The 25,660-nt window shown below is 40.3% G+C and overlaps 3 protein-coding genes across 10 annotated transcripts in view; 2 read left to right on the forward strand and 1 right to left on the reverse strand.

The window, feature by feature from the left end:
- Positions 1-1,131, reverse strand: part of MYO19 (myosin XIX) — a 29,239-nt gene extending 28,108 nt beyond the window's left edge. The window contains exon 1 of the mRNA XM_090291977.1: positions 966-1,131. The gene's annotated coding sequence lies outside the window, so the exon portion shown is untranslated. The remainder of the gene's footprint in view (positions 1-965) is intronic.
- PIGW (phosphatidylinositol glycan anchor biosynthesis class W) lies at positions 302-5,479 on the forward strand. 5 transcript variants are annotated; one of them, XM_090291981.1, is made up of 2 exons: positions 302-404; positions 2,672-5,479. In XM_090291981.1, exon 2 carries the CDS (start codon positions 2,685-2,687, stop codon positions 4,194-4,196), a length of 1,512 nt encoding a protein of 503 aa, XP_090148107.1. In that variant the 5' UTR covers positions 302-404; positions 2,672-2,684; the 3' UTR covers positions 4,197-5,479. The 5 variants fall into 5 exon arrangements, with proteins under 5 accessions (XP_090148107.1, XP_090148106.1, XP_090148104.1 ...); XM_090291980.1 differs by lacking the exon at positions 302-404 and adding an exon at positions 574-628; XM_090291978.1 differs by lacking the exon at positions 302-404 and adding an exon at positions 1,170-1,277.
- A 4,584-nt stretch (positions 5,480-10,063) lies between these two features.
- The window catches only part of GGNBP2 (gametogenetin binding protein 2), a 32,768-nt gene continuing 17,171 nt past the window's right edge, over positions 10,064-25,660 (forward strand). For 3 of the 4 annotated variants that reach the window (XM_090257793.1, XM_090257795.1, XM_090257794.1), the window contains exons 1-5: positions 10,064-10,253; positions 10,760-10,949; positions 18,769-18,849; positions 20,088-20,341; positions 23,043-23,141. In XM_090257793.1, coding sequence (XP_090113919.1) covers positions 10,857-10,949; positions 18,769-18,849; positions 20,088-20,341; positions 23,043-23,141 — 527 coding nt within the window. In that variant the 5' untranslated portion in view covers positions 10,064-10,253; positions 10,760-10,856. Of the gene's footprint in view, positions 10,254-10,693; positions 10,950-18,768; positions 18,850-20,087; positions 20,342-23,042; positions 23,142-25,660 lie in introns of those variants that run through there. The other variant, XM_090257796.1, reaches the window with a different exon arrangement.

Below are 25,660 nucleotides of genomic sequence, written 5' to 3' on the forward strand. Positions count from 1 at the left end.
AGATTTGCAGTCCCTCCCCAAACCCCTATAGGTTGCAGAAAGGAACACTAATATCCAGACCTATCAATGCAGAGTTCAGGATCAGATGGGCTAGTGGTAACTGTGAGAGCTATTTACTAATGTTGGTTATAACATGAAATGTCAGCTCCCAGCCAGAGTCAAGTCGGGTTAGAGCGGTTTTCTCCAGTCCTCCCAGCTCTTGCTCCAGTGGGTTTCGTGGTTACCGGCCAAGGAGTTCTGGAAAGGGTGTGACCACTGTGGGCAGGAGGAGCCGGTAATGAATAGATGAAACACCAAGTCAAGGCAAGACAAGCAGCAACCTGATCACCAGCGTCTCCTCCTCCCCAGCCTCAGGTTCTTTCCCCGGCTCGAAGGACAGTGGGAGGGAAGACGAGAAAAGCCGGGTAAGGGTCCTGGTAAGCCTAGCCGGCCCAGTCCTGAGGTTCCGGGCGGGAACCGGGGGCTCCCGGTCCTAGCGAAGCGCCCGCCGGGCCCAGGGCTGGGATGCCGGTCCTGAAGCACCGGGCCCGGGGAGAGTATGTCCTTCTCGGGAAGGTGGACGTGACCCCAGCCAAGGGCGCGGCTGCCCTGACGCCTCCGGGGCCAGCCACCCCCTCACCGTCCCTAGGTAAGGCCAGGAGAGGAGCAGGGACAGGGATCCAGCCTGCCAACCGGGACTCCCCCCCCGCCCCCCCCACTGCGAGTAGCCAGCTGCCAGCAATGTGGAGGTGGAGGGTGACCATGAAAGGTCCTTGTTCATGGAAGGTCCTGGTAAGGGCCAGGAGCCAGGCTACTTCCTCCTGGGATAAGAGAGGATCAAAAAGAAAAGAGAAAGGGCAGGGGGAAAGCGCTTTGGAAAGGGGAGATGCCCTCTTCTTCCCCAGCGCTCCAGGGGCAAACCGGCCTCCCCTGCCCCTTTGGGGTCACTGAAGGGCTTCGGACCGGGGCTGGGGGTTGGCACTCACCGATCCCACGGCCTGACCCGCCGAGCGTGAGGTCCCCGCCGGACCCGACTGGAAAGGCGGACAGGCCGGGTGGGGCGGCGGGAAGAGCCCGTGGAGCGGAGGGAAGAGGAGGGGCGGGAGCGAACCCGGGAGAGAAAGCCGACTGCGGGCTCGCAACCGGCAGCAGCCGCTCTGAGCTAAGTGGCCGGAGCCGCCCGGCTCCTCCCCCAGGGCGGGGCAGCACTCGGGGCGCGCGGCGCACGTGGTTTGCATGGGGTGCGGGGATCCCAACTGGGGACCTCCACCTGGGACAAAATATTTTGAGAGCCCGGGGTAAGATGGGAGTGCAAGGGAGGCCTCCGGTGTTCTGGTGGGAGAGGCGGGGAAGGCACGGTTTCCTGGGCCTCTGGGGCCCTCCCTGGGCTGCGGAGTCTCAGGAGGGGCCGCCGAGTCTCAGGAGGGGCCGCCATGGCCGAATGTTGCGCGGGACCTGTGACTCTTATCACTCTTGATAGGCCTCGCGTCGGGTCTCAGCAGTGGTGCGGCGCGTGATGCGCCTTTTCCGCTCCTGGTTCCCCTGACAGGCTCGCCCACAGCCACGACCCAGGAGGACTTGGGCTGGGCCACCCCATTATAGAGACGGCGCGGCGAGCCGGCGGGGCGGGGGAACCGGCACCACCCGGGCCGGGTGCGCGCCGAATCCACTGGCCCGGAAGCGCAGGCCGCCCGCGTTGGCCGGAAGCGAGTCCGGGGAGGCGGAAGCTGCTTGCTCCCGCGTTGCCCCGCCGGTGCGGTGGGAGCCGGGCGGCCGGACCAACGGAGACGGCCCTCTGCCGGGAGGCGCCGGTACCAGGCGGTGCATGGGAGGTGCAAGAGCCCGACGCGGTGGTGGAAAAAGGTGTTTATTAGGTCAGCCGACCGGTTTGTTACCGTGAAGTATTGTTGCTTGCCCCAGACAGGCCATCCGTGCATTCATTTGTTCAATATAATGCTTGTTTGGCCAACACGTATGTTTTTCGTGTGTGCTACTTTTCAGACATTGTTATGTGGCAGAGAGGCGTTTTACATCCTTTCAAAACAACTAACACTAGTATGTGCTATCCACTCCCCTCCCTCTCTCCCCCTACCCCCACTAGCATCCATTCTACCTACCTATACCTAACATGAAATTTGGCTCTGCGAATGTAAGAAGCAGGCTGGGGCTCGGGAGGTCACAGCAGGACTCAAATTTTTGTACTAGAGGCAGTATCAGTCTCTGAAGAGAAACTAAGGCCCCAACTCCAGTGTGTACTTGAATACCTTCTCTGCCCCTCTCTCTCTTCCCATCTCGTTCAGATTTGACTTAAAGGTCATTAGTTTATTGTGCATTCAATTTTCATTACATGATCTTCATGACATATACTATGTTTTGTAATAGGAATTTCTACCTGTGATTCCATCCTCGGTTTATATCCCAAATGCACCTTTATGAGTCTGCCTTACCTGTACTGAAAATAGCTAGAGCTTTTTAATCAATAATTTCATGCTATTAGTGTTGACATTCTTATCCAAATGTATTAGTGTTGGGCTTGTTCCCCTTGTTCCCACAATCCTTGGAGGGGGGGGGTCACAAGTCCTAGGTTCTACTCCGAAACCTAAAGAGTAAAATCAAGTCAGGTACATATACATGTCAATTCCACAAAAACATTGCTTTCCACAAATGCATTTCTTTGCTTTTGTTTTCATAGGAAGAAGAAAAAAATGTCTCAAAAGCAGATGAAGGAAGCTTTTGTCAGTAACCACAATGGAACCAGCGTGCTAGAAGTTACCCAGGGCTTGTGCTTGCCTGTGCTCTGTATCCTGTGCAGAGGGCTCCTGATCATTCTCTTGCAGCTCTTGCGTTCTTCTTCAGATACCTGGAGAACTCTATTCTTCGTCGACTTTGTTTTCCTAATAGTGCCCCTGGTGACTACTTTGACCATTTTGTCTTCATTTATCTACCTTGAGCACCTCACTGTAATTATCTTTGGGGCAGGGCTATTCTATCAGATATATTGCCGGAGAACTTGCTATGCCAGAATGCCTATCCATAAAATCCTTGAAAAATTCTTAAAAATTAGTGTAGAATCAGAATACATTCCAGCCATCTCTTGTTTCCGTGTAATTAACAGTGCATTTACTGCTGTTGCCATTTTGGCTGTGGACTTCCCACTTTTTCCCAGAAGATTTGCGAAAACTGAGCTCTATGGTACAGGAGCAATGGATTTTGGAGTAGGAGGCTTTGTTTTTGGGACTGCGATGGTTTGTCCAGAGATTAGGAAAAAATGTACGGAAGGGTCCAAATTTTATTATTTTACAAAGTCATTGTACTCTGTTTGGCCATTAGTCTTCCTAGGAATAGGACGATTAATTGTTATAAAATCCATAGGCTATCAGGAACATTTAACTGAGTATGGAGTTCACTGGAATTTTTTCTTTACGTTAATAGTTGTGAAATTGATAACATCACTGCTTTTGACATTTTTCCCTCCAAATAAGTCCTGGATTGTGGCTGTCACTATTTCTATATTATACCAGCTAGCCCTTGACTTGACCCCAATGAAAAGGTTAATTTTGTATGGCACTGATGGCAGTGGCACAAGGGTTGGTTTATTAAATGCCAACCGAGAAGGAATAATGTCTACATTGGGGTATGTGGCAATACACATGGCTGGTGTGCAAACAGGGTCATACGTGCTTAAAAAAAGGTCACATATCAAAGACTGGATAAAAGTAGCATGTTGTATTCTACTGACAGCTATTAGCCTCTTTGTATCTCTTTATATAGTTCAGGTAAATGTAGAAGTAGTATCTCGAAGAATGGCTAATTTAGCCTTTTGTATTTGGATAGTTGCTTCTAGCCTGATCCTTCTTAGTAGTTTATTACTGGGTGATATAATTTTGAGTTTTGCCAAATTTCTAATTCAAGGAGCTCTAGTACCATGTTCTTGGAAACTTATCCAGTCTCCTACTATAAATAAAAAGCATTTAGAAGCTCAAGTTTCTGAAGTTGAACGGAAGAAACCCAGTCTTTGTTTAATCACAGCTATAAACAGAAACCAGCTGATTTTTTTCTTGCTGTCAAACATAACAACTGGCCTAATAAACCTATTGGTAGATACATTGCACAGCAGTACCTTGTGGGGCTTATTTGTGCTCCATCTCTATATGTTTACCAACTGTTTAATTATATATATACTACACTTGCAAGATAAGACTATAAAATTTTGGTGAACAAGAGGGGTTGGATGTGTGTATTTGAGCTATTAATGAGGAAGAATAAATATTAAATATGAAGAAAAGGGGTTTTTGGCAATCCAGTGTTAAGTGTATGTTATTATTAAACTGAGTTTCAATCCTCTATAATAGTGAGGTTTAATATTTTAATATACCTGCACTATGTAAAACAAGCTAATAGAGAAGAAACGGTGTTGTGACTTGTTAGAATATTAAATTCCATTATTTTAAAGGAACTGTTGTATTTATAGTTGTGACATGAAGATTGGAGGGTGGGAGGAAGGTTTTTACTCATGTAACCTAATACCATTCTGTATTTTTTATTGTATATTTTATAACATTTACATTAAGACAGTGTGAATTGTGGAATTGTCAACACTTCTTTACTGCTCAATTTTAATCTTTTACAAAGGCCTAAATAGCCCTGACTGGTGTGGCTCAGTGGATTGAGTACTGGTATATGAACCAAAGGGTTGCCAGTTTGATTCCCAGTCAGGGCACATGCCTGGGTTTTGGGCCAGGTCCCCAGCTGGGGGGTGCATGAGAGGCAACCACACATTGATGTTTCTCTTTCTCCTTTCTCATTAAATATGCATATACTATAAAGTCAGAAAACACTTAAATGCACCAAGGAATAGACAGAATTATGTGATGTCATTAGCATGGTTAATTTGGGACTAATTCATTTTTTTAGTCTATTAAATAGTAAAGCTCCTAGTATCGTGGAGCTTGCAATCCAGTGGGAGAAACACATTAAACAACTGTTACAAATTGTATCATGAAATATAGGTTGCCAAGTGGCAAATCAAGAACTGACCTGGTAAAGTCAAGAAAATTTTCCCCACAGATGGAATTTTTTTTGAGCCACTGCTGATGGGTAGGATGAATTAGTGTTTGTATGTCTAGGAAGTGGAGGGACAAGTGCTGGTAAAGAGATGTGGTAAAGAGCAGAGAGTAATCTAGGAAGTATGAATCCTTCAGCAAAGGTTCTGAGTTAGGAGGGCACCTAGCACATGGTGGGAATAAAAGAAGGTATGAGCTCAGAAAAACAGAGACCATGGGTAATGCTAGGGAGGCAGGCAGGGGCTGTATCATCTACCACGTTAAGGCGAAAGAACCAGTGAGAAAATAATCAAGTACCTAGTTTAACAAAACTATAGCTAGATAAAAGTTTAATATCCTATATAGCTTGAGTCTTTTAAAAACTAAGCAGACCTTTGAAGCTGGTTTGAAATCTAAGATTTAAAAAACAAAGTAAATTTTAATTGATTTGAGAGAAACTGATTTGTTGTTTCACTTATTTATGCATTCATTGGTGATTCCCATTGCCTTGATCAGGGATCGAACTGGCAACTTTGGGATATTGGGACCACACTAATAAATTGAGCTGCTTGGCCAGGGCTAAAAAACAAAATTTTTAGTTTCCAATTCTAATGTTCCTTGTATATTGTTTAAAGTGGGTGAAAAAAAATCAAACTGCTGTACACCTGAAACTAAGACAAAATAAAACTGAATGTAAACTGTAATTGAAAAAATTAAAAAGACAAAAGAAAAAGTTAAACTGCCTTTCTATAGTCCATTCTAGTTTCAAGTAAAAACCTCATCATTGCAGCGACAAGGATAAGATGTTCAAGTTAAATTTATATTTGGTAAGCAATCTGGATTTGTAGGTAGAACCTCCTCTAACATTAAATTAGAGATTTGCTCTTAGTTTTAGTTACCTCTAAATTAGTTCAAAATTAATTTTATTCCCTGATTTGTTACATATGACTATTCTAATTTATTTCAGTTTGTTACATTGATGATGGCTAATTTAGTATTTATGTGCCATTTTATATTTGCTAACTACAATATATTTGGAGGTAATTATTACTGAAAGGAGTTTCCCCCTCAAATCAGTATATTAAGTGGTTATATAGCTATAAGAACAAAAATTAGATTTTCAATGAAAAGGAAGACTTGAAATTTATTAAGATTATGTGGACTGAGCATGACTAGTAAAGGTGATTGGTTTTCCTGCTATGTCACAGTGCTACTCCCCCACAAATTATCTGTTCAAAGCCTTCAGGGGAGGGCTGAGAGGCCCTCTATATTCTCTCATTTACATAGAGGTAATTTAAAGTAAGTAATTTGATGACTTAATGAACATGTGGTCTAACTGGTCTGCTGCTTGTCAGTAACTGCTCCTTCTTTTCTAGGTCATAAATAAGTTTATTCTCACAATTACAGATAATTAATCATAACTTAAAAGAACAATGTGTATTGTGTTTTCCACCTCCTATTATGATCTCCATGTAAGAGAAAGCTAACGAAATAGCATTCATAACAAGAATTAGTAAAAGAGACCATTCAACAAAGACTTTCTGAACTCCAATGTGCCAGGTACAGGTAGGTGTCAGGTACAGGTAGGTGCCAGGGGAACAACAGAAAATAAGACAAAGTACCCACCTTCAAGGGGCTTACATTTTAACTTGTGGACATTATTTTCCCTTTAAAAAAGTTTAAATAGGGAAAATGTGTTTCTGTTTTTGATAGACAACAATTTCCCACTGTCAACTCATGAAAAAGAAAACTCAATTTACAGATTTGGACAATTATAGTAATTTAAATAGCATTCTATTCTTGATTTTACCACATAAAACAACATGGTTAATATAGAGGACAGAGAAGGGGGAGGGAAAGAGAAGAGAAAAGAATACATATAATCTGGTGTAAGAACTTACCCTATCTATGACCTTCAGAAAGTGTGTCATTCCCATGACTTTCATTTTACACAAATATAAATTTGTGGTATCTACCACATATGTATCAATAGCTTTGTGTTTAGGAGACGACAAACAGTTCTATTTTTATTGTACATCAATGTTGTATAAATCATTCAAAAACATACTTTGCTCTCTAAGAGTTTATGTATAGTCTATGAAGATAAATAATGAATAAATCAGTACTCTTTTTTTTTTTTTTTTTTTAACCTAGGTAGCTTGGAGAATAGTCATATGTCATTGATGTCTGATTTTTGTAGCTGGCTTTCATTGGGGACCTGTATAAGAAGAAAAATAACAGCATTTTGCTGATAATTTATCACATCCCTATCACTTCAAGTGTTCTTTATTAGGTAACAGCAAAATGTCCCACTGTTGATTGCTTTCTCCTTCCTGACATTTCAAGTCCTTTGACCTTCACGATGCCAATATTGAAATTTAAAAATAGGCAACAACTGGCTTTTTTATATAGTAATGACTTATTTTGTCAATTAGAGATAAGCTCTCTAAAGGCAGATACTTAGTCATGAAATATCTGCTGAGGCACTACTGCTTAGCTGAAAATTGACTAACCGTGAAAATAGTAATAGAAATGAGCCCTGGCTGGTGTGGCTCAGTGGGTTGGGCATTGTCCTGCGAACTGAAGGGTGGCCGGTTCAATTCCCAGTCAGGGCACATGCATGGGTTGTGGGCCAGGTCCCATATTGGCGGCGTGTGAGAGGCAACTGATCGATGTTTCTCTCCCTCTCTTTCTCCCTCCCTTCCCTTCTCTAAAAATCAATAAATAAAATCTTTAAAAGGAAAAGAAAAATGAGTGCCTGCTCTAAAACTAAGAAGATACATAGTTAAGACTTCTAGAAATTGTTTTGCAATGAAATAACTTTCTAAACATTTTCCCTCAAAATGATTTTATAATATGACTTCATCATATTTGTACCACCCAGGCTATCTCCTTACCTTCTTGAGAAACAGCAAGTCATCTGGCAAATAATTCACTTTTTTAGCCTTATAAATATTTATTGAATACCTATAGTATGTGAAACGTTGTCCAAAGATAGTAAACATTGTGCTCAGTAGACCTAAAAAACATATCCAAATCAGGTCATCTCAGGTGAAAAGAGACGGTTGTGGTTTCCTTATGTTCTATATTTGGATTTTAAAAACTTTATAACTTAGATTTAAATTTCCATTTAAATACTCTGTTCTTTGCTAGTACCAGTGTTTACTCAGTTACAAAAGTTCAATAACAAGTTATTAAAATTATCATCTATATATTGAGCTTGCTATTTTCGACGTCCTTTACTAATCACAATCCAAAGAAAGTTTAAAAGGTAGTCCTGACTGGGTCTCAGTTGTTTAGGGGGTCGTCCCAGTATGTCAAGGTTGTGGCTCTCAACCTCCGTCAGGACATATACAAGAACCAACCAATAAGTACACAAATAAGTGGGAGGACAAATCAAAGTTTCTCTAAAATCAATAAAAAATTTTAAAAGGTATAGTCACATTAATTGATACAGTCTTTATGGGTGCACCTTTAGATATTAAAAGCCACAGTATTCTTTTTTTCCTTAGGAGTGTTTTTACATAAAAACAAGATTCTGTAAGAATGTCCAGATTTTGTCTATGTAGTCTAACATGTCAGAAGCTGCATGCTCATCCTAGATGCCCAGTGGATTAAACTGACAACCACACTGAGTTTTGCTATCCCAACATGGCCAAAAGACATAAATAGTTACTGGATAATCCACTTTGGGGACTCAACAATGGTTCTTCCACCCTTAAAGTGATCCCACAATATCCTAAGTCAACATAGCGAAGGGTGCACTGTGAATCTCTAAGACTGCATGTGATGACCAAAATAATTTTAATTAAAAAAAATTTTTTTTAGAGAGAAAATGATGGTAAGGGAGAGAGGGGGAGGGAGAGGAAGAAAAACATCAACCTATAGTTTCCACCCATTCAGGCATTCACCGGTTGTTTTCGTGCATGGGCCCTGACCAGAGATCGAACTGCAACCCTGGCACATCGGGACACCGCTCCAACCACCTTAGCTACTTGGTAAGGGAGACCAAAAAATATATTTGTAAAGGTTAGTATCATAGCTCTAGCCTATTCTCCTAGGAAATACAGATTTGTTATCAGGATTAGTTAGCTGTAAGTGCAGCAAATGGATGTATCCTTAAAATGGGCAAGACTGTCCCCAGACAAAAATACTTCCCAACAATTATTTTGGCTTTACAACAGGCTTTCAAAGCCTTCGAGGTAGGAACTGAGTACATGGTGGCACGTGGAGTGTAGATGAATTGTCTTTTCAGCAGCTCCGTTTCTCAGAAGAGGGTGAGAAGAAAGGGCCTTTGGCCAGTACCAGTACTTTGCCCGAGGGAACTGGTGTCCTGTCTGAGTCCCTAAGTTAATATTAACCCAGCCCAAGAAGTTTCGCTGGCTAGGACGCTTACACAAGCCACTCTCCACATAGTCTTCTAATTGCCTCTAAGTGTAACAACAACAAAAACCTGTCAGCACTTAAGAATTGTCTGCCGCCTTGGGGGGCTCTCAGCGCAGTCTGTTTGGGACGCAGTGATGCAGCTGGCTCCTGGTTCATCGGGGTCTCTGGGACAGCGACGTTAAGTACCTGGAAACCAAGCCCAGAGTTTGTTTCTTACCTAGCAGATGCTCGTCTCCCCTTCCCTTACTCCCGCCTTTGGCTGTCACTGACTGCGAAAGCCTCAGCTCCGCCCCACTTACCCAGGTCCTCACTGGGCCTCGACCCGTGGGTGGGCCTTGACTCAACTCGGCTCGGGTCCCTTCGCCCCTTGTCCCTCGGGAGAGCGGTTTCCAGGCCCCACTGTCCGGGGCCTGCGGTTTAGGCCTACTCAGTCATTCTCAGCAGCCCTGTTTCGAATTTATTTGAGTAGCTAGACTCGGGGTAGGTCGCCGATCACCCGGCTCGGGGCGGAGAGAGGGGGGCTCTGGGGGAACCCCACCCACGCCGCTAGGGTTTTGGAAACAGCGACCTGACAGGGGTGGCCACAGTCTCGCGAGAGGAGGCGGAGCCCCGCCCGGCGTTCTCCGCCCCTCCCTGCCCCACCCTCCCCAAGTCCTCAGTCTTCCCTCCCCCACTCCCCGTGGCGCGAGCGGCTGATCTCGGAGAGGAAACGGCATTCGGCGCCGCACTCCCGCCCAGGCTGGTCCTGAGGCGGGCCTCGTCAGCCGGTAACGGGGAGCAAAGGTGGGGGTCAGGGAGGCGACCACGAAAGCGGACGTTAGAGCCGAGAGGTCTCCTCTGAGAACGGTGAGGAAAGGGTCCGAGGCTCCCCACTTTGCCTCCGCAGAGGCGAGGCGGGGTCGATCCCTCCCAGGGGCGGGGTCGCGCTGGGCAACTGCAGCCCAGGGGACTGACTGGGCGGGGCGCTCCAAGAAAGGGGGAGAAAGGGGTCAGCTATGGGCTCCCCGGCGGCGGGAACCGCGCAGTGGGTTGTGGAGCTGAGGCCTGGGGTGGGGTCCTGGAAGCGGGGGCCCCAGGGACGGCCTGGGGAAGCCCTGGGGCCTCCAGGTCCCTTCCGCTTCTCCTTTGGACCCTGACTGGAGGCCGGCCGCGGTGGGGGGTGGGGAGGGAAAAGCGGCGCGAGGGGGGCGGGTCACGCCGCCGCTCGGCTCTGATTGGCTGAGCGCGTGTGGAATCGGGTGATGGGAAACGCAGCTTGACTCTCGGGTCCCCTCTTGCTTCTCTCTCTCTCCCCGTGGCGAATGTGCTGCGCGGCGGCGGGTGCTGAAACTCGCGGCGTTTGGCTGTTGCAGGCAGGAGTTGGGAGGAGGCGGCAGCAGCAGCAGCGGCGGCGGCGGCAGCAGCAGCTGGGAGGAGGTGGTGACGGTGGCAACGGCAGCGTCGGGGACGATGGCGCGACTGGTTGCAGTGTGCAGGGACGGGGAAGAGGAGTTCCCTTTCGAGAGGAGGCAGATTCCCCTCTACATAGACGACACCCTCACGGTGAGCGGGCCGGGCTGGGCCGGGCTCGCCGCTCCCCTGGCAGCTGTTTCCCTCCTCCCCCTCCCCCAGACCGAGCGCTGCGCACTGGAGAAAGAGTGTGTTGCAACTCCTAGGCGAGGCCTTTTCTCCGGCAGGCCCCACAAACTCGCCTTTGCAGTGGGTCGCTCGGTAATCTCTGCGGGCCCCTGGCGCTCCGTACGCACTTTGAGGCCCTCTCCCTAAGCTATTCTCCCTTTCTGAACCGTTTTCCCTTTCCCCTTTCCCTTTAGGGGACGCTACTTGTGCCAAAGCACGCGTTTCGGAGAGGGGTTGAAGGATCCGGGGCGTTTAGGGCCTATACCTTACAGAAACCATCTACCCTCGGGGAGGCTTAATTATTTGGAAGTGTCGCAGCTACACTGCTACCTGTATATTGTCTAACTTAATACTACAGCTCCCACTACATGGTGTAATTACTGAGAGCACCGTGACATGCTCTTGCACAGTAAAAATGCCACTAAAATGATTTGATTTCGTAGTAAAGAGTTTCGTATTGCCCAGTACATTAAAACTCTTAAAAATGGTTTTACTGCTGAGCCATGACTCTTCAAAATGGGCTTTCTTGGCAGTAGTTATTCTTTAGTTCACAGGTAGACATTTTTTTTAAGGAAGCAAAATTATTGAATGTGTTAGAGCATCATAAAAAACGGATTGTTCATCTTGAATGTCAAAACCTAGTTCTCGGTAGTTTTCCTTATTACGGCATTAGACCCTCTGACCTGTGTTACTGTAGTGTTTCCTTTAGAAGGAAATGGACGAAATTTGAATTGAATCTGAACAGGAAATGAGTGTAGTTGCTTGCCACTATTTCCTGAGAAATGAAATGAACCTATTCATAATATTTTTTGAAATATATTTTTGATGGCGTTGAAGCCTATTTGCCTATTTAGAAAAGGTGTAACTAAGTTTTCAGTTTCCCCCCTTTTTTTTTTTAAGGCAGCTGATCTGTTTTGTTCCTGAATTATTTTCTTTGTAAATATCTACCTTTTCCCCAAATTTTATATAAAATGCAAGTCATTGTAGAGATGTCACTCTTTGCCTTTCTATTTATCAGTCTCAAGACTTGATTGAGCTGCAGTACTTTTAAAAGGATTGGAAGAGCTATTGCATGACTTAATTTGTCAGAACTTTTTAAGTGAAAATACCTATAATTACCCAAGAAAATTGTTTTTCTTGGAAAAAGGTAGAATGGTTTGGCCTGTTACAAATAAGGTAAAGAGAATTTGTGTTGATGCTTTGGAAAATACTTGTATGGTTTGGATATGATATTTGCACTTTTTGGGTGAAAAGTATATCGGACTTGTGTTTCAAGGAGTTAAAAAAATTAGTACTCTGATCAAATTAAATGGTGCATTTTTCAATTTGAAAACACCTTATATGAGTTCATCTATCCATAACTTTCTTCCTCTCTCCCCCTGCAACACTTTTCTGGAGCACATATCAACCTTTTATGTTTATTGTCCCAGAATCCCTTTGAATTTTTTTCTTTTTCAATCCTTTGGGTTTGGACATAAGATTACTATTGAGTGTATAATATCAAAGCATAGATAAAATCCACATAAATTTGAGTATTCACAAAATTTTAGTAGACACCTCTCTCCTTAAGATCACATAACCACCTTTAATGCAGCATTGATATATCTGTCACATAGCACATTAAAATAGCCAACTTTGGAGGTGTTTTTATACTCTACTCTCTATAATAATACTAGTTTCCAAAATTTTCTGTGGAAAAAAAATGTGCTCTTGCAATGCGATGTATTACTGTACTTATTTCTCCAGAGAAGTTGGGATTGGAGTGAACTTGGTGGTTGACCTTTACTTTTATTGCATTGTGGACTTCTGACCAAGGCAAATAAAATCTAGGCTTACTTAATATAAATATCTTAAAATAGCATTTTATTTAGGAAAAGGTGCAATTTTTCTTTGCTTTGGAAGGGTTTTTTATACATAGGGAATGAGTAGGACTATTGCTTTGTCTTGGAACTTCTGCACAGTAATTGAATGCTGGTTAGGGAAAATCCTTGTCAACAATGCATTATATTTAGGGATGCAAGTTTCTTTTGGAACCATTCTACCAAATACTGCTTAAAAGGAAGAATACAAAGCAAACACTTGTTGGGGAGGAGGGAAGGAAGAACAGGAGTTTTGCTTTGCGCTGGTCCATTGATAGTTTGACAGCAGTGTATCCCTAAAGTTAACATTTGGTTTGGTCTTTGTTACTGGGGTCCATAGGTAAGGCATGGGGAAAACATTGTGTTATCTTTATTTCCAGTCCTGGAATCTTGTTAGCTTCTAGATATTAAGTCTAGTTACATTTATAGTCAGTTACAAATGTTTCTCATTTTAGTAAGAGAAGCTGAAACCTCCGGCCTTAACCTGGCTATTTGATGTTTTTGTTTTGTTTCTTTCTTTTTTTCCCCCTTAAAACTGGTTGTTTTAAATTGTATTTGTAAAATGAAATTAAGAAGCTCCTGTGTGAGGAAGTAGCCTCCTCCTTTATGTGATATGTTGTGTCCACATTTAAAAGACTCAGGTAATAGTTTAGTCGGTTTGAATACTTGAGTACAGTGCTTATATAGGTGTATTTGAGAAAATCCCAAATAAATAAGCTGGAGGAATATTTAGGAAAGTGGCATGTGTGGCCCAAATGCTTTTCAGTGTTATTAGAATTATAAAATAGCAGATGGATGGAAATAGATACTACTTTAGAGACATCTTTGAAAAATAACAATTTTGAGATCTTTTAAAAACTAATAAAGTAAAAAAATATTTTTATATAATTATCTTGAAAAATAACAACACAACAAAGAAAACAAATTATTTTTACTCAGAGGTAACTAAGGATATAGCAGTATTTGGTGTATTTCCTCACAGGGATCCAGAGTTGAAACGAATTCTCAGCACTAGTGCTTTTTTCCACTAAATGTAACATTGAAAACATTTTTTCTTGTTAAACAACTTTAATGGCTGTGTAATACTTCATTATGAGATTCCATAATTTAATCATTCCTTGTAGGACATAGAGGTGGTTCTAGATTTTGCTATAAATAATATTATAAGAATATAAATAATGTGTAAACCTTCGCATTATGTACCTTTTTTTTCTTGAGCTTTTAGAAGTACAATTATTGAAGCAAAGGATAAAAATTTTTTTGAATGTTCTTGACATATTGTCAAATTGCTACAATACTTGTGGGACACAGTTTACCCTCCTAACTCACACCAATCTGAATGACTAGAAACTGATAAGCTTTTTTAACTGAGACTTTAAAAAGATACTAAACGGTAGCATGTCCACTTGGGTCATAGGTATTTAGCATTTGTCAGAAGTTTAGTATTTAATGTTTTCTTTCAACTGTTGATTAAATAATTTTACTAAATGTGATAGATATTACAAATATCTGTGAGGATAAAGTAAAAAATGAATAAAATGACAATGATTTTTAATAAATATGAACTTGGTATCGTTATAGCTTATGAGAATATGCTTAAAAACAGATTATTCGTGATCAGGAGAAACCAGAACAGACACTTAAGAGTGAAAGTGGGTAATAGATTCAATAAACTTTATTAAGCAATAATTGCAGGACAGTGACTCGTTCTATGTAATTTTTGCTAGGTGGGGATAGGCAGCCTCATCATGAAGGCTAACACTAGTGATTCCTCTGAAACCACACCCGAAATACTCTACATGACTGTCTTCCTTTAGGTAACCTAGAATCTGAAGATTACATCAAGGAAGTGGCTTTTAAAGAATGAGGAAAAATAGTGCACCTTTTCTTTTCGTTTCCCTTTACCCTCTTTCTCTTATTGTCATCTCTCAACATTGAGCATATAGTGATGGGCCAGTAAACTGCAAGGTAAAAAATCCATTGTCCTAAATGTTTGAAAGGCAAGGACAGAGTATTTATTGTGAATGCCGAGTAAGTACAAGAGAATATTTAGTATTATTCATGCCAGTGAAAACCTAGGAAAGACAATAATAGACCTGATTTTGACATCTATCATTACTAGTTAGGTAAGAATGAAACGATCTGAAATGAGGTTTTTAAATTTTATTTTAATGCTTGTTGATTATTTAAAAAGGATTCCTAAAGGAGACATTATTCACTATGTTATGTGTCTGTACCTATATAAATATATTTTGTATTTTATTTTATTTTATTGAATGACTAATCATTGAAATCCTTAAGATGAACCTAGATGCTACAACAGCTGCCCTCTTGGGTTTAGGTATAGTTCCTTCATGAAATCCATACCTGAACCTGTGACATAACAATTTTTAGGTGCCTCCTGCAACCAGTCCCAGTGGTGTTTCATTGTTTAGCCTTAGCACTCCAGTGATACTTCCTCTTCTGCTTGGTGGAGTACCTGCACTTGCTGCAGGTGGACTTCTGAAGGTGGTAGGCGCTTGCTGAACAATGACATCCATGTCCCCTTCAACATCTTGTTTCGGCTGTGGCTGAGACCAAAGAGCTAAAATATAAATATATGTTTTAAAGGTCAACTAGCAGGTTTCAATACGTTAGGTGTGTGCTTTGACTTCTGCTATACCATTAAAGAAGTAAAACATAGTTGTTCACTTGTACAGAGTCAGAATTTAGGATTTCACCTGTGAACCACATGGGACAGACCTTGATTTGGTTAAATAAGAAATTGGCTTTGAATATTTCTTAAACTGATAGTTTTGATTTTAAAATAGTGCAAGTAATTGTATTAATTTTTTTTTATAATAGTAATTGATATGTGATGAAATGGTGTATATTTGTATCAAGCAAGTGAAATTGCAAATCAAGGTGTTAGTTGCTTAAATGATAGATTTGGAGTGATTTGCAGTGTTTTGTTTGTTACATGGCTTTAAGTTTATCTTACAGCCCTGACTGGGTAGCTCAGTTGGTTAGAGCGCCTCCCCACTAACATCAAGGTTTTGGGGTTGGTCCTGGTCAGGCACATATAAGGAGCAACCAGTGAATGCATAAATAAGTAGAACAACAAATTGATGTTTCTTTTCCCTGCCTCTCTCTTTCTCTAAAAAAAAAGTCAATAAAGTTTATCTTTCACCTTTTTTTTTAATGACTTGACATGACAGTTAAATTTATTTGTGTTTTAAACCATGTGGTGATTCCAGAAAACAATGTGAGTTAATTGTGCTATTAATTATTTTTATTCTTTTATCAGTTTTTATGAGCCAGAATTTCTAATACTAGAATTCCTCTTTTGTTTTTTTTATATTTGAATTAAATATGGTAAACACTATGGGCCGTATGGATCATTAGATATTTTGCCCATTTATTTCAGTCGTCTTCAACAGTTCATTTAGAGCTACATCATTAATGTAGATTAGTGACCAGTTTTACTTTGTACTGCTGGTAAAGCTAATATATGAAAATACTTAGAACAGTGCCTTGTATATATGAAGCTACATTAAATATCTTTTATTGTTATCACCACTCTGAAAATATTTATAAGAAGACTATGAGAGGGAAAACTAGAGAGAAGTCTATAAACCTGAAAATTGGACAATTGATTTTAAACTGAGATTTGGACATATAGCCTGTATATATGGAAGAGGAAGCTTCCAGACAGTAAAAGCAATTGAGATGAAAGCATGTCTCAACATGGTATAATGTATATAGAATTGGGAGCAAAGAACACTTAACTTTTCCCCTGAAGAGTATTGTAGTATATGTACATTGTATTAAGTTTGGGAAAGGTGTGAACATTAAAGGAAAAGGTCATCTGTGTTCTCACTGCTGAGACACAGCCACCTTTAATATATTACTTATTTGCTTTTTTCTGTAAGAAAAAATACACATACATTTGAATCATATTATACATGAGTTTTAGTTCTTTGAAATACAGCAGAGTTCTCTGGATTATTTGCTTCATTGTCGATCTTTAGCATTAACTTTGTCTCTCTACTTTACATATCCAGTATTTCCACCTTATCAAATCAAAAAAAGATATGTATATTGCTTACACTTGCCTTAGTTGTTCAGTCTTCAGTTTATTGTTAGAAGAAGCAACTTTTAAGGCTCTCTTTTCTAATGTGGAGGGAAAAGAATGGTCAGCTCCATTAAAGAATCAGGTCTTTGTGGTGCTGGTTTGTGAAGGGAAGAATTTTTAATACCACATTCAAGTGGTTTTTTTAGTGTTTTGTTTTTGCCTCAAATGGGTCTCTTTAAACCTGACTTCACTCTTTGGGTGTGTAGGAGTTTGTGGACCTTGTCATCAGGAAATAGAAGTTTGTGTTCTAGCACAGTATGTGTGATATTTTTAACAATGTTTTAGTTAAGATGTAAATGTGGTACTTTTATCTCATTGTTTTGAAGGCCCACTTTTTTTCCCCATATTTTTAACATCTCTGAAATTGGGTTGCTTCTTTCATTTGGTGAAAGTTATCATAGTTATAATAGCTCTTCCCTAGTGGTAGATAATTATGGTACTTCTTACTACTATCAGTGCTGTCACAGATCAGTGAAATGTGTTAATTACCATTTCCCCATTATCTACCATCCTGAAACATCCTTAAGCTTTTTTTGTATTTCTCCTCCTCTGCTAGTGAATTTTGGTAATTGAATAAATATCTCAGTGTATCCTTTTTGTTTCTAGTTAGAACAAATATTTACTGTGTGCCAAGTACTGTATATGAGTACTTCTCATTTATATGTGCTATTATAATATATATCATATATATAGTCATTTCGGCGGCGGCGGCGGCCGCCGTCCGTCTCGAGAGACGATGGTGTAGCTTCTTAAGAGTCTATCTGCACCGCCGAGAATGGCTGTGCAGTCCGACTCGGGAGTGACATGGTATCTGTCTCCTCCCGTGTTGAATCGACATCTTGCGATGACGCTGGAGTGTCCTCTCCAGTGAAGCTGAAGCTACAGAGCCTGGGCAGGGTGATATGGAGGGTCTGCTGTTGCCCATGCAGCAGACCCCCCCCTCTCTTCGCAGCTGAAGGGTCCAAGGGAAAGACGGAGTCAATACTGCTTGGCTTCAGGTGTGCCGCAGGAGTTGCCGGTGTTGACTACAACGTCAAACCGCCTTAGGGACTCCGGCTCCGGATTTTCTGTCGGGGTTTACTCCCTTAGCCTTTCCCCTGAAGAGGTATGCCGCAAGGCAGCGGAGGTTTTTTGGAGTCAGAGTTTTCCTTCTCTGATAACAGAACAACTATTATGATAATTGTGATTTTCCACACAAAAAAACTTTATGTAAAAAAGTTATTAGCTCTGTTGTATGAAACTCAGGAAGTGAATTTCTTATATATAGTCATTTACATTATAGGATTTACTGTGTTCCATAGTTAAGAGGAATAATTTAAAATGTCAGGGTATTTAACATAAATTATCAGGTCATTTCATTTATGAAATTCTATTATTGGCCACCACAACAAACACTTTGAAATAAAACTTAATCCTCACAACCTACTATGTGAGAGATATTAAAAATTATTATGTAATCTCATTTTTCAAATGAGGAAGCTGAAAATGAGATAGGTTAAGTAACTTGCCCAGAGTTATGACATAGATTATAAGTGACAGAGCTGGGGCTTGAACTCGTGTTTGCCAAACTTCAGTGTTCTTATCCTAATGACTATACTATTTCTGGCTTTATAAACTTATGCAACTTGGGTTTCTTTTTTTTTGGCAGGGTGGCAGGTGGAGGGATCTGGTTTGGGGGTGGGTCTATTTCTGTCCCAAGAGTTTGTAAATAGTCTGTAACATGTATTCAAATAAGATAAGATAATTTATTTTTCTTCTTTTGCATATTAAGATGGTGATGGAATTTCCTGACAATGTGTTAAATCTCGATGGGCATCAAAATAATGGTGCACAACTAAAGCAGTTCATTCAGGTAATAGTTTTAAAACTCAATATTTTAAATTGTATGTTGTGTGTGTGTTTTAAAGAGTCATTAAAAATTTTAGCTGTAAGTATTAATTTTGTTTTGCCTAGGGCTCTCTATAAGTCTTAAGATTACACTGAAGTTGCTTTCATTATTGTTGCTACAGTGAATATATTTATGTACCTGTCATGTGAAAGATTTGGTTGTGATGTGTTATTTTACATGTCTGTAAGGCTTTTAATATCTCCAGGTCATCTTTCCCATCTTTTAAAGATAAGATATACAACTTTTCATTGAGAACTTGTTGGTTTTCTTCTGTAGTAATTGCCTTATTTAAGTCAAAGAAAACTAATTTTGTGTTGTGATCTTTCTGATTTTTATTTAATTCTTATGCAGTGTGGTACTTTATAATATACTACATATAATTAAGATAATGGAGGATAAATTGTTACTTCAGAATTCTGTTTCTACTTTTGGAGAAAACTTTCAATGGATGGTTAATAGTAAATTTGAGAAAAATCCATTTTGGGTGTTATCTTACTTTCTTACCTGTTTTTAGGAAAGCTAGGGTCATTACTTGTAGTGTAACTGTAACTTCATCCAACAGAAGTTATTTACTAGAGTGTTGCCCATTTCTCTACAGCTATGGTTCTCAGTCATTTCTCTACCTTGTCATAACCAACAGATAACATTCATGTGCACCTGCATGTTAGTTAACTAATTGCAGGCTCCTCCTTCATAAGTAAGGTAGGCATTGTTCCTGCTCACTAATCCACAGCACACCTGTCCATACCTCCAGGTTGAGATTTTGCTGCTCTGCATGATCACCATCCTAACTTGACTCCTGTAGTTAAACGTAGTGTGTTGTTAAAAGTTGAGAAGAGGACATGGTAAATCTGATTGTGTCTTTATTATTTTTTCTTTTTTAAATTTTAAGCAAGAGTACTAAATTTAATACGCACTGATTAAGCACTAAATTTCCAGATGCAAGGCTTCTTTTTGCTATGCTAAGGCCCATCCTAAGTAGAGCTTTGTACCATAGATTCTAGAACAGGAGGATTTCTGCAGCAAACTCAGTATAGCATGGACAAGGCTGTCATCCTTGCCTTTCTGACTCAATTGCAGATAGAGATGGCAAGCCTTGCCTACATTTTACTTAATGCACAAGGATAGGAACCAGAAGTAGTGGTGGAAGAGTAATTTTATGTATTCCTCAAGGACTCTTCATTTTCCTTTCTCTCTTTCAGCGACATAGTATGCTTAAGCAACAAGATCTAAGTATTGCCATGGTGGTGACATCACGTGAAGTCTTGAGTGCACTTTCTCAGCTTGTCCCATGTGTTGGTTGTCGTCGCAGTGTAGAGCGCCTCTTTTCCCAGCTTGTAGAGTCTGGAAATCCTGCCCTTGAACCCCTAACAATAGGGCCCAAGGGAGTCCTTTCTGTAACTCGAAGCTGTATGACTGATGCAAAGAAGCTTTATACATTATTTTATGTACATGGGTAAGTATAATCAATTAGGAAAAGCTGGTTTGTTAAATTTTTTAAATTGGTGATAGTGGTAGATTTTATTCTAAATTTGGTCAGGACAAAACTTGACTTCACATTCAGTAATTTTATTGAGTAACTTACATGTGCCAGTGACTACAACGTTTCTGTTTTCTTGTGGGGAGAGGCAGGCCCTAAGCAAACATATAATTTGTCAGGTATGGTATTAAGAGAAAAATCGGTAAGGAAGATAGAGAATGAAGTGGGTAGAATTAATATGAAGGATGGTTAGGGAAGGCCTCTGATAAAATAACATTGAATATTGACTTGAATGAAGTGGACCATGTAGATATCTGAGGGAAGGCAGAGAAGGAGCAGCAGTGTAAAGGTTCAGATGTCGGAGTTTTCCTGGCAGGTTTGAGGAACAGCAAGGAAGTCCTTTTTGGCTGGAGCTAGATGAATGAAGGGAAGAGGAATAAAAGATAAGGTCAGAGGAATAATAAAAGGCCCAATTATGTGGTGCCATCCTGAGGGTTTTTGTTTTGTTCTGTTTTTAACACTGAGTGGCATGGGAAGATTTGGGAGAGTTTTGAGGAGAGTGACATGATCTGACTTGAAGTTTGGCTTACTTTGCCTCTGTGTTGAGAATAAATTGAAGGGTGGAGGAAGGTCAGAGAAACAGGCTATTTAATAATCCATGTGAGATATAATAGTATGGTGGCCACAGAGGTAATGAGAAATAGTTAGGTCCTGGATATATTTTGAGGAATGAGCCAACAGGATTTTTGGATAGATTGGATATGGAGGAAGGCATCAAGGATGATTCTCAGATTTGGGGTCTAAAGACTTGGACAAATGGTTTTCATTTACTGAGATGGATAAAACTGAGAGGAAGAATTCTGCAGAGCTTGCTTTTTTGTTCTTGTTTTGTTTTTTGTTTATTTATTTTTAGAGAGAGGGGAAAGGAGGGAGAAAGGGAGAGAGAGAAACATCAATGTGTGGTTGCCTCTCACATGCCCCCAGCCGGGGACTTAGCGCACAACCCAGGCATGTGCCCTGACTAGGAATTGAACCAGCAACCTTCTGGTTCACAGGCCAGCACGCTCAACCCACTGAGCCACACCAGCCAGGGTGCAGAGCTCACTTTTGAGACACTAATTGGATATCCAAGTAGAGTTCAGAGAGCTCTGGTGTAGAGAGATAAATTTGTGTCATCAGCATGCACACACACACACGTGAGGGAGGACCCCCAAAACTGAAATTACCTTCTGGAGGGTGGTCCCCTTGTAGTACAGACTTCCTCACTGGGTGAGTGTTCTAGGAACCCATCTGTATCAGTGTACCAGCTGGCATTGTTGTGAGAGGCTGCGTTCAGCTTCAGTGAGTCTTTTTTTTTTTTTTTTGAACACTCTTTAAATACGTTGCCTATTTCAGGATGGGTGACTTACACGTTCACTTGCCCACACTGTGCTGGGTGTTCAACAGTTTTTGACCAAAAACAGCGTGACCCCCATGCCTCACCTTCCCTATTCACCCAATCTTGCCCCGAGTGACACTTTTTTGCTTCCCCGATGAAAAAATCCTCAAAGGGAAACATTTTGCTGATGTGGAAAAGGTGAAACAAAAACGGTAGAAGCACTGAAAAGCATCAGAATGGATGCATTCAAAACTATTTTAAGCAGTGGAAAAAAACGCCTTGATAGGTGTATTGCATCAAATGGAGAGTACTTTGAAGGTGACTGAAGTTTAAACATGTAAGAATAAATACACAATTTTTTTAAATTCTGTTTTTTTCCCTCCCCCCGTATATAGTATTTAAACTACATATATAGTGCATAAATATATATGGAGTATTACACACACACACACCCATATATAAAAATTACACCCATGAGGTGAGATAGGATCATCAAAGAGTGTATAAATAGGAAACGAAAAGATGTCTGAAGACCAAACCCTAGGGCTTTTCTTATTTAGAAGTGATGGTAGAGACTGGAGTTTTATTCTGCCTGAGAAAAGAATCTTTGGAGGGTTTTGAAAAGAGAAAGAATATAATGTGATTTTTGTTTTGAAAAGATCACTCCAGCTTCTAAGTGAAGCTTTGGAATGTAGAGGCAAAGGTTGGAAGCAAGGAGACCATTTGGGAGGCCAGGTGTTACAGTTGACTAAGCTAGAGAGGAGCATTGGGCAAGGGTTGGTCATGATGGAGGTGATGAGCAGCGATTTGTTTCTGGATATATTTTAAAGTTAGAGTTTACGGGCTTTCTTGATTAGTTGGGTGTAGGGTTGGATATTTGCTATACATATTTCTTTATTTGCATAAAATTTCTTTTGATGGCTCCTCATCAAGGACAGTGTGTATTTAGATAATGTTTGGACCAGGGAAGATGGCTAAGAATCAGGCAGCAATCAGTCATTGAGCAGCAGGCACACTGCTAAAGTGCAGATGCAGGGATACATGAGACGTATGCAATGGGGGGGAAGAATGTGTAAAATAGAGCAGGTCTCTTCACAGTTTGACAGACTGGGAATAGAATGAGAAGACTAGTGTACAGTCTCTTTTGGGTTAGAATTTGTTTGCTAAAAATTTTAAAAGTAGGTACTGTGTCTCTAATACTTTAAATATACTTCTCGCTAAAAGGCCATAAATACTGTTTTGAAAATTTTAAATAAAATAAATATTAACCAAAACTTTTAATGGTTTGTTTTTAATTAGGTCCAAATTAAACGACATGATAGATGCTATTCCAAAAAGTAAAAAGAACAAGAGATGTCAGTTGCACTCCTTAGATACGCACAAACCAAAACCTTTGGGGTAAGTAGAATTGACTATCAGGATGCTTTGTTATTGTTAAAATTATAAATGTTGATTACATTTAGTAAAAAGAATAAAAACACTGCTAATTTTATTTCTTTAATTGGTTGCACTAACAAAGGTCAAAATAAATGTCTTCTACTTTTGTAGGCCTTTTTGATACTATATAGGTTTGAGTGTTCAGAAAGTTTTCTTATATAAAATATATTTCAGAGGAAAGAGGTGGAGATGTTTGTGGAAGTTTATGTAGCCAATATTAAGTTGTTCAGTGATAACATTCTTCAATTTATTTAATATTTATAATATAGAATTAGTTTTCTTGTCTTATCTCTAGGTCTTCCTAATAATTTATCAAGGATTAAAAAAAGGCTTGAATCAATTATAGCAATGTTTATTTATGTAACTGATTTGAAGTTTTCTTCCTGGTTAGGTGCTACAGTGCCCAAGGCTGCATCTGCCCTCATCTCCCAGCACAATATCACAGTTGCCCCTTACAAAATTGCTTGGGGTTGTGGGTGGTAAGGAAAAGCCATGGAATTTGAAGGGAGTTTCTAAGAAGTAACTCTTGGAGGGAATGGATAATGTAAAACTATACTTGTGAACTTATTTCAAAAATTAGTTTTGAATATCTCCATAGTACTGCTGATGCCATTGTTGTATAGACATTTTCTTCTTTGATAATCACGTGGTTGTGTGTTAGTAATTATTAACAAGGTTTTATTTTTCTGTAATCAGAAACAAAATAAAAAAAAAACTTTTATTATGAAAACTGTCACACATAAAAGAGTAGACTATACAAGGATTTCCATTCACTGAATACCTTCGCCCAGATTCAATAGTAGTTACCAAGGTTTGGCACATTCATTTTGCTTATCTATCTTTTTTTTTTCTTTTCCTGAAGCATTTTAAAGCAAGTCTCAGGCATCATGTTTTACTCCTGCATGTTTTCTAAATCTGTCGACATTTTCTTTCATAATGACAGTGCCATTATAACATCTAACAAAATAAACTAATAATCCAATACTCAGTTTATAATCAGATTTTTTTCAGCTGTCTCAAAAAGTTTCTTTGTACATTGATTTGTTAGAATTAGGATCCAAACAAAAATCACACATTACATGATTTCTAAATGTGAACCCAGTAAAGTTCTACATAACTTAAAGTGGTTATCTATGGATAATTGTCATTTCACATACCCGATTTAACACCATCTTTAGAGAATTCCTGACTTTGTGAAAGCAAAATTTAGTCTGATTTTCACATAAAATTATACCTTTACTGACTGTTGGCTAAAGCTGCATAATAGCATGATGAAAAGCCTGCTTTCTGATGGTGGTGGTTGTACATATTCTTCACTGAGGAACTAAAAAGCAACAGGTACCCAACATCTTGCACATCTGTGCCCATTGCCGCCTTCCTTCAAACACCAGTTCTTCTTTTGCCCTGGTTCCGATCCCCTCTCATTCTCAGTGCCTTTGCATCATCAGTTTTCTACTTTTATTAAATTGACATACAGTTCTGTTTTCCTTTCTCAGCTTAAAACAAAACAAACGTCCACAGACTAGTATGAATGGAGTCAGTTGATCATAAGCAATGTCTCCTAAGATAGCTTCAGTTATTCCCACATGCCATGTGGAGAGCAGACCAGGGAGTGCAGTTGCCTTAGCCAAGGCTCCCTCTCCTCCACTTTGGATGGTCACTGCCATTGTATGCTACTGTGGTTCTCCATTTTATGTATTTTCACTGTTCCCCCTTTTTCTGTTTAGACTTTATCCAGGGAAAGTATAATCCAGTTGATGAGGTTTTAGCCTAATTGATTGCAGCAATTCAATTCAGCCTTGCTGAGAGTATTCTCATATCCATGCAAGTAAAACCAAGTTGTTTTCTATCTGGGAGTAAGTTTGAGATTTGAAAAAAAGGTCTAGGCCAGTGGCTGATGGTTGAAGATTACCTTAGAGAATGCTATATAACATCACCAAGAGGTGGAGTAAAGTAAGAGAGAAGTATGCTAAGGGATTCCATTTAATGATAGAAAAGTAGAATTAAGTAAAGAAACTTGAGAAAGAGTGGCCAGAGAGTTAGGAGGAAACCAAGGGAAAAGAGTGTGTTAGGAGGGTCTGGGCGGCTGTGTTGACTGCTGCTTGGGTCAGCAAGGACCTAAAAGTGTCCATTACTTATAGCAAAACTGATATCACTGGTGGTCTTGATGAGAAGCTCTGTGGTTGAGTGGAGGCAGAATCCAGATTGGAATGAGTAGAAAGGTGAATGTAGTGTAAGCTTGTAATGGATTAAGCTGTGAGTGGAAAGTATGGGAGTAGAACAAGGAAGTGGAATGATTTCTTTTTCAAAAAGTTTTATCTTGAAGGAGTAATATAAAAACATTTGATCTAGAAAGATTATGGGTAAGATCTTTATTGGAGCTGTAGAATATTTTTTAAAGTTCTTTTTAGAATAATGCTTTCACATCTTGATGTAGAATAATAATTTCCCAGCTCTGATTTCATGAACCTTTGTCTTAA

This window comes from Furipterus horrens, unplaced genomic scaffold (assembly GCF_987537825.1).
Source record: "Furipterus horrens unplaced genomic scaffold, mFurHor1.1.pri manual_scaffold_11, whole genome shotgun sequence".
Lineage (NCBI taxonomy): Eukaryota > Metazoa > Chordata > Mammalia > Chiroptera > Furipteridae > Furipterus > Furipterus horrens.